Here is a 9,654-nt window from a genome sequence, read left to right on the forward strand (position 1 = left end):
AAATTTGTTATATTATCAAAGAGCTAACACTTTTATTTTTCAACATCCCCCCTCAAGCTTGGCGTGTAAAAATCTATTAAGCCAAGTTTGGAATGAAAGGTTGAAAAAGGTCCTGAAGCAAGTGATTTGATAAGTACATCAGCAGTTTAATTTGCTAAAGATATTGGTAGAAGTTTAAGGACACCTTCTTGAGTCTTGTCAGGAACCACATGACAATTAATATCTATGTGCTTGGTTCTTTCGTGAAAAACTGGATTTGTGGCAATATGGAAGGCTGCTTGGTTGTCACAATACAAAGTGATTGATTTTCTCGTAGAGCTTTTAAATCATTGAGGATACGAGTCACCCACAAACCTTTACGAGTGGCTACCGCTAGAGCTCGATACTCTGCCTCTGCAGGGATCAAGAAACAGTAGTTTGCTTTTTGCTTTTCTAAGAGATTAGGGCTGATCCGAGGAAGAAGTAGTAACCTATCATGGATCTTCTCGAATCTAGATATGTCCTCCAATCTGAAACTAAGTAACCAGTGAGTCAAGAATTTGATTGAAATGGGAAGAAAACTCCCTTGGCCAGAGCTTGTTTGAGGTATCTAAAGATGTGTAGGACAGCCTTAAAATGAGCATCCGTTGCATAATCTAGGTACTAACTCAATTTGCTAACAGAGAAGCAAATGTTAGGCCTAGTATTTGTAAGAAATATGAGTCGGCCAATTAATTTTCGATAAGGTTGGAGATCATCCAAAGGAACCCCCTGATGACTTCGAGAGTGTTGTTGTGTAGTTCATGAGAGTGGCAACTGGTTTTGCATCTAGTAATCCACATTCCTTTAATAAATCTAAGGTGTTTTTCCTTTGATACAATGAAATTCATTGGCTATTTTGAGCTACCTCTAGCCCCAAAAAAAATTTTAGTTTTCTGATATCCTTAATTTTGAACTTTTCATCCAGCAACTTCTTCACAAATTCAACCTCTTGCATATCATCCCCAGCCAATATTAAATCATCAACGTACACTAATATTGATGTAATGCCAGAACCTGAATTTTTGGTAAACAATGAATGGTCAGTCTTTGACTGCGTGTAACTTAAATTGAATAGTACAGAATATAATTTGGAATTCAATTACCTCGATGTGTGCTTCAATCCAAAAAGGGACTTCTCAAGTTTGAAAACCATGCTTTGGGGGGCTTCAAGGCCTGGTGGGGTTTCATGTAAACGTCCTTTAGTAAATCACCATGTAAAAACATAATATTAACATCTAGTTGGTGAATGTACCAATGTTTCTTAGCTGGACTAAAAGTGTCAAAATAATCGAAGTGTTGAACTTGAGTAAAACCTTTAGCTACAAGTCTGCCCTTGTGCCTTTCAATGGTATCATCCGTTTTGAACTTTGTCTAAATACATACTTACAGTCGATCATTTTATTTCCGGGTGAAAGTTTAGTCAGTTTCCAAGTCTTATTTCTCTCCAATGCATCAAGTTCGATTTTGATTGCCTCTTTCCAGTAGTAATGCACAATTACTTGCTCATAAAATTGTGGTTCTTTGATATTGGATATCGCAATCGAGAATATTCTGTGGTCACTACTCAACTTGTCATAGTTTACAAAGTTGCATACAAGATATCGTTTAACATTGGAGTCAGCAGTACTGGAAATTGAGGTCTGCATACACTGAAAATCGTCTAGATATCGAGGCCCATTTTTAATTCTTGTAGATCTTCTAGGTGTATCATTAACATGTTCAATGAATGGTTGTTGTGTGTGATTGAGGTGTGATGATATTAGAATTAGTTAGAATGTATGCATGAGATGTATGAGATGCTGGTGTATTATGTATGTGAGAATGAGATATACTGTAATTAGGTAAATCAATGTGTGTCATGCTCATTCCTTGATCATCATTAGGCATTGAGATGGTCTTTATGTCATTGACATGAGTTATAGTGTTAGGAATATTATGTTGAGAGTCAAATTGACCTTCAAAAGGATCAAGAGTATGTATAGAAGGAAAAATAGGTACTATGATTCCTGGTGCACTATTTAACGCTATGTTGGCTAAAGTGGTGTGAAATGGAAAAACAATTTCATAAAAAATTACATTTCTTGATATAAAATTTTTTCTAGTATCAATATCTATTAAAATGTAACCTTTAGTGGTAGGTGGTAAGCCTAAGAAAATACATTTTTTTGCTCTTTTATCTAATTTTTTTTCTATTTGCTATCAAAGTAGAGGCAAATGTGCAACAACTAAAAATTTTGAGATGCTGAATTAAGAGCAATTTTTTGTGTAAGATATGATAAGAGCTTTTGTCCTTCAATATTGAACTTGGCACTCTATTAATGATATAGGTAGCATATGCAGCTGCATAATCCTAAATATTTAGGCAAGCTAGATTTAAATAAAAGGGCCCTAGTCATATTGAGGATTTCTTAGTGTTTTCTTTTCACTACCACATGTTATTGAGGTGTCTCAACACAAGATATGTGGTGAAGGATTCATTTCTTTTGTAAAAAAATTGGTTGAGTTTGAATTCACTCCTGTTATCAGACCTAACACACTTAACATGAGTACTAAATTGAGTCTCAGCCATCAAAATGAATTGTTTTAAAAGGTGAGTTGTTTCTGTTTTTGACTTCATGAATCGAAGTCATAGAAATCTGTTGTTGTCCTCTACAATAATTAAAAAATATTTATTTCCATCCATTAAGAGAGTGGTTAATGGCCTTCATATGTCAACACGAAGTAGTTCAAATAGATTTTTTGATTTATTTTTATTGAGATAAAATGGTAAGCATTTTTGTTTTGCAAAATGGCTAAAATCACAAGGAATATCATTTTTTGAATGAACTAACATAGAATTCTTTTTCATTATTTTCAATCTATCAAGTAAAATGTGTTCTAACCTACAGTTCCATACATCAAGATCATCAAAGAAAATCAATGTGCTTGTGTGCTTTATTGTGTTTGTGACCTGACTCTTTTTATATGCTCGTAGGTCTAATACTGCCTTCTTTTGATTCTTTTCTTCCAGTATGTACAAACCCTTTTTCTATTTTAGATGCTCTAATCATCTTTAAAAAAATTTGATCATGCACTTCACATTTTATGTGATTGAATAAAAATTGGCAAGACAAATCATTAGTGGCCTTAGAGATAGAAATTATATTGAATGAAAAATTGAAAACATATAGAACATCAATGAGGTAGAATTTATTGAAAAAATAGATTGTTCTACATATAATTGAAACAGTTTGTGAATCATTCAGCATTTTTATAATCACTGGATTAATAATCCTATGTGATTAGAAGAATTTTAGAGAGAATGACACATGAGCGGTGACTCATGTGTCTAAAATCCATTTATGAGAAAAGTCTGTGTGAGTGTAAGAAAAAAGTATTTGAAAACACTTGAGGATGTGATCAATATTGTTGTTGCCGAATCAATATTATGAGTAGGAACTTGTGTATGATGTTAAAACAAGGCAATTATTGCTTTTTTCTTTTCTTCGAAAAATAATTCTTCAAAATTCTAATTCTTTTCCTCTGGAGTTGAAGTTTTGTTGCTGTTTTCATCACTACTTGCAGCAACTATTAGGTTATTAATGTTTGCTCCTTTTTGGGTTCTTGCATGTGTGGGGAGAACCCATATTGTGGTAACAATTATCAATCAAGTGGCTAGTTTTGCCACGGTGTGAGCACATCTTTATAGATACTCGACTTCTTCCTCTACCAAATACTCCACGACCCTTCCTTCTTCCTCTATTGTTGAAAACTAGGTTGCTCACTGCTGCATTGATCACAGCTCTAGAATTCAGGATTTAAGCTTGGTTCATCTGTTGCTTTTGTTGCAAAAGTAATGAGAAAATTGCAGCTACATTGGGAAAGGGCTTCATCAATATTATTTGGAACTTCACAGTAGCATACTATTCATTGAGTCCTCTTAAAAAACAGATGATATTCGTCTGCTTCCTATAACCTTTCATTACTCCAAGTCCACAAGAACATGTCTCAACACAGTTACATTGAGAAATGGGTCTAAACTCATCTAACTCTTCCTAAATTCCTTTAAGTTTAGTAAAATAGGATGTGATCAACATTTCTTCTTGTCTTATTGTGAACAAATCTTGTTGTAATTCATTTATCCTAAAAATGTCTCCTTTATAAAACTTATGCTTCAAGTCAGTGCAAAGCTCATAGGCATCATTACACCATAATATACTATACAAGATTTCTTGACTCAAAGATGCATGAAGCCAAGAAAGTACTATTGTATCGCATCTATCCCAAACACCGAAAGTACTATCATTTTCATCAGGTTTTAGAAGAAATCCGTCCACAAATTTGATCTTATTTTTCGATTTCAATGCAATCCACGCAGATCGGTCTCAAGAATAGTGATTCTGCTTTAATAAGGGAATTGAAGTAAGAACGGTACCTGAATTCTCACTAGGATGTAGAAAAAAGGGACTCGATGGGTCTTGATTGAGGCTGGTGCTCATCTTTGCAGCTTGTGATTGAAACGATGAAAATTGTGCCATCATTTTTGCAAACTTCTAAAAATTTAACATGGTGAATTCTTGATTCTCTAGATTTATTTAATCCATTGTCCTTTCCTGTGTGTTCGACGAAATTGGGCTTGAATCACAGTATCAGAATTTACGAAGTAATTAAACCTTGAATGGTGGAAGGTACTCACGGATCTCTGGAATCGTCCACGCTCACCGCACCATGCTAAAGTTTTGTCTCAAGTAGCAGAGAAAGAAATTAATGATGATTTGGTGAGAGCAAGGGCATTACTAGTACAGAATTTTGAGAACTTCTTAAATGAATTCTGATTTATTAGAATAATAAATCACACTTACATTAGATGCAAGCTTTTCTTATATACAAATCATAATAAGCTTAACTAATAGCTAATTATCTGCACTATATAACTAACCATCTATTCTACATTACTTAAACTAATTTCTCTAACTGACTAACAAATATAAGTAACTTAACTTGCTAACTGAATTCTGTTATATCATTAAGGAGCTAACCAGGGGTGTACACGGCCCAAAAACTCGGTCTGGACCCAAACATTTGAGGAGCTAATTTGGTGTGATTTCATCGGGTCTAGGGTCGGCTAAGGGTCTAAAAAATAGACCCGGTCAGGGTCAGATCCGGGTGAAAGCGAATTCGGCTTCACTCGACCCACGTGCACCCTAATTAAGGAACTAAAAAAAGGTATATATATTTTAAATTAATTTCAATATTATGTTATATTAATTATAAGCTTATTATTTTGTTTTTATTTACACTTGTGAAATTAGAAAATAGATCAAAGAAGCATCAAATTACAATTTATGGACAAATTCAAATTCAAATATAGATATCAACTTCTCGATAATAAGTTTCTTCTTTATAAATAAGTGCATTATAAATAAGTTTTTTTATAAATAAATTTTTTTATAAATTATTGTTAAAACTTTAAAGATCCGATTTCATCTAATTTAAACTAAGTATATATAATTGTAGTCCAAAAATATTTAAATTTCATTAAATTTAAGATCAAATTAAAATCTAAAAAATATATTTAAAATCGAATTCAAATTTAAAAAAATCTAATTTTACTCTACCCATATCCAATCCTAGAGCTAACACTTCTATTCTCCAACATTGATGTCCCTTAGACCATCTCCAATAGGGAACTCATCCCAATCCCTATTTATGGCCCATCTATCATAAAAAGTAACTTCACGTCAGCTTTTGCGTGTAAATAAAAACTCAAAACATCTCTCTCTTCTCCATTAGCAGGAACTAACTTTAGTCTCTATTGTGGTCCCACTTAATTAATTAATTAAAACACTTAAAATTAATTTAATTAATTTCTTTTAATAATATAATTTAAATTTATAAATTTAAAAATAATTCACTATTAAAAGATATTAATATTAAATAAATTCATATATAACAATAATAAAAAATATATAATTCGAGATTAAACTTGAGAGTTTGAGGTTTGAGATTGTTGGGTATTTAGAATTTGAGAAAAATTTTGTAAATAATTGAAAAAGAATTGAGTTGGTTTGGATATATTTTTTCGTACAAAATCTAATATCAGTAGAACTTTGATTTCGTATATTTGAAAGAAGATGAAGAAGATTAGAAGAAAGTGTGAGAATAAAAGTGTATGTAAGTAGTATATATAGAGTAATAAAATATTAATTTATTAATAGTAACGATAACATAGTAACAACTAGTTTTCAACGGCTAATTTTGTAATGGCTAGTTTTATAACTGCTAATAATTATTAATTAAATAAAAATATCATTATTTAACTAATTAATATTTTATATAATTATTTTTTTTAATATGGAGTCTCCATTTAAAAAGATTTCCTTCCTCGAAACTGGTGCAGAAACTTAATTTATTCCTTCTCTAACGCTTAAATTCTTGTTTTTCTCTGATACTACAGTAGAAGGGCTCCAAATTTTCTTCGATTGGAGATGCTCTTAGTTTATGTTTCTACCCCTTAAAAAAAAGATTTTCGTGAACTTCAGTCATTTAAGTCAAAATCTGTCAGTTTCTTCTGTTCTGATCAGAAACCTCCAATTTGAATCAATGTGTAACTTTGACTTTCACTTCCCTTTTTATGTATCTCTTGGACTTAAAAATTACATATCTAAAAAATTTGCTTAACTCACGTGGGCTAAAAAATTTGGATATGGAAGGAGAATAAGTGTTACACCTTAATATAATAATTTTTGATATTTTTTATAATTATGAAAATTATATAAATTGAATCCTCCAATTTGTGTTTAAAAAATTTTTAAAATTTGGAGTACATAAATCGGACCCACCGAATTGTGCTGAAAAATAAAAAAATTTAGAGTATACAAATTAGACTGTTCAATCTGTGTACTCCAAATTTTTTTAATTTTTTCAACACAAATCGGACGGTCCGAGTCCAGAAATCAGATGGTTCGATTTGTGTACCTAAAAATCGGACGGTTCGATTTGTGTACCTAAAAATTAGACGGTCTGATTTCTGTACCTCTTAAAAATCGAACGATCTGATTTGTATTCCGTATATTAAATTATTCCACATTTTAAAAAAATACCATAGCAGATCACAGTTTTAAAAAATACTATTGTTAATCTAATATTAAAAATAAAAAAAGTGAGCTCGGAGAGAATTAAATCATCAATATGATAAGTATGATGCCTAATTAAATATTTGATTATATTTCGTTTAAATATATTAATAATTAATTTTAATAATTAATTTAATATATAAATAATATTTTTATTAAACATTAAGCAAAAGACATTGAAAATTACATAAACATAAAAGGAACCAATATATGTACACACATATAAGTATAAAAATTTAGGAGTAAGTGCAGACTTTACTGAAAAACACATCGTGTCGTGTTTGAGAAGATGAACTCGAGGAACTAAAAAACTATAGAATATATGTTTTTTTTAAGTACAATTAGTGAAACTTATATTTTCTCTGTGCTGCAAAACCGAAACGTTGAACAATGGATATGCTTTTGCGCATGTCTTTATTATTTTTTTGTTTTTTTATTACAGCACATAAACAACAATATACACTAGCCCAAGTGAAACCGATCTGTTCAACCTTATATTCCCTAAATTCAAAGCAGACAAAACGTAAATTAATAACATAGTGCAGATCAGATCTGTGATCCCCACAAATGCAATTAGAAAATAAGACAGTTTTATCTTTTCAAAGTTGAAAACTTCTAGTAGTCTATTTGATTAGCTAATATACTTCTATGATAATTATTTCGACCGGGTCGGTCATTTTATTGTATTCATTTTGTAGGTAAAAATTAATTTAACATTTTCTTATTATTAAATTGAACATGATCCCATTTTAAATGAGAATAAACACACCATATTCAGTAATAACAATACAATCCGACAATTATGGCACCGATTTAAACTCTTGTTGATTGGCGCCACATGTTGTGTTGGATTTCTAAATCCAACAATAATGTTTCGAGACTTTCCAATTAAATTGTTACTGTTAAGAATTTTTTACGAAAAATCCAATGATAATACTGTGGTTTAAAATCCGACAGTATATTAGACGTTTTTTTGTAAATAATAATATTAAAAAAATCAAAATTTATTTTATTTAATATTTATTAATTATTATAATAATTAATAAATATTAATAAAAAAAATTTAATTATTTTTGGACTAATTTTTTTAATTATCAAACATTAAAATTTCTAGTAGTGTACAAAATTTACTACCGTAAAAACCGTTTCAATTTCTTAAACTAGATTAATTGAAATTTTTTATAACAAGATTCAAGTATATATCAATAAATAAACTAATAATAATAGCAATAAAAAAATGTTAAAAAATTGATATTTGTTATTAATATTAGTTAATATTTTATTCTAATATTTTATTTTTATACCAATTAGTTATCGTGATAATATACTGAATTTATTGTCAATAAATTATAACTCAAATGACACAGTTTCTCTATATACATTTATGAGATTGCGGGTTTAAATCTTTCTATTTTTTTGATATATATATATATATATAGAGGTCGTAAAAAAACATGAAAGGAAAAAGACAAAGATTTTGGGAATAGATTAATGAGTTGAGGTACTCTATAAATATATGCACACGGAATAGGATCTTTATGGTTGGGATAGATAAACTCACATGAGAGCTAAAGCTGTTGGTTTGTTTTGAGAGAGAGAGAGAGAGATTAAAAGATGGAATCGAAAGGTGGGAGCAGTAGTGGAAGCACAAGCAAGTGTGGGCGTTGGAATCCGACGGCAGAACAAGTTTCGGTTCTGAGTGAACTGTTCAGGTCTGGTCTGCGCACCCCAACCACTGATCAGATTCAGCGTATCTCCAACCACCTCAGCTTTTACGGCAAGATTGAGAGTAAGAATGTCTTCTATTGGTTTCAGAACCATAAAGCTAGGGACAGACACAACAAGCGCCGCAAGCTCTCTTCTTCCTTTCCTCATCACTCCAAGCATCTCAATCTTCTTCACTCTCAAAGTAACTACTCTTCTTTTTTCTATCTTCAATATTAATCTCTCGGTTCTTAAATATTTTAATTTGGCCTCATCCATCTCTAGATAAGAATACACAACTTTATTTTTTAAAATATTATTTACACACAAAAAAATAATTATTAAATATTTGTATATAAATATATATTATTTAATTTATTTTTAATATATTTTTTTATTTTAATATATACTTATACAATATTTAATTTGATATGAATTAGATTAAAAATTTAAATATTAAGTGTATATATGAAATCTTAAGAGTGATATTAGTCAAATAAGACCACATATGATCTTTGTTTGAACTTTGAATATTATTTATTAGAACTATCATTTTCGTGTGATATTCAATCTATTTCCTTCTATTATAATTTGTTAGTGTAACTTTTCGTATATTATGAGCTTAATGAATGTATCTAATTAACTGAAAATTCTCTATCAAATATTAAAAAAAGAAACTTGACCGAAACAAACAAAGTAAAAAATGGATCATTATTGAATAGGCTTTGGATCTTGAAGGCCCAATTCTAATTTTGTCTTTTGCAGGTTTAGCTGAGATGTATCAAGTTTCAGAGCCTGAGAATAATAACAGGGT

The 9,654-nt window shown here is 30.4% G+C and overlaps 1 protein-coding gene across 1 annotated transcript in view; it reads left to right on the top strand.

Moving 5' to 3' along the window:
• Positions 1-8,628: 8,628 nt before the first annotated feature.
• Positions 8,629-9,654, top strand: part of LOC107457681 (WUSCHEL-related homeobox 5) — a gene marked incomplete in the record, with an annotated part of 1,396 nt that continues 370 nt past the window's right edge. Inside the window, 2 exon segments of the mRNA XM_016075849.3 lie at positions 8,629-9,045; positions 9,606-9,654. Coding sequence (XP_015931335.1) covers positions 8,751-9,045; positions 9,606-9,654 — 344 coding nt within the window.

The sequence above is a fragment of the Arachis duranensis genome, chromosome 7 (genome assembly GCF_000817695.3).
Source record: "Arachis duranensis cultivar V14167 chromosome 7, aradu.V14167.gnm2.J7QH, whole genome shotgun sequence".
Lineage (NCBI taxonomy): Eukaryota > Viridiplantae > Streptophyta > Magnoliopsida > Fabales > Fabaceae > Arachis > Arachis duranensis.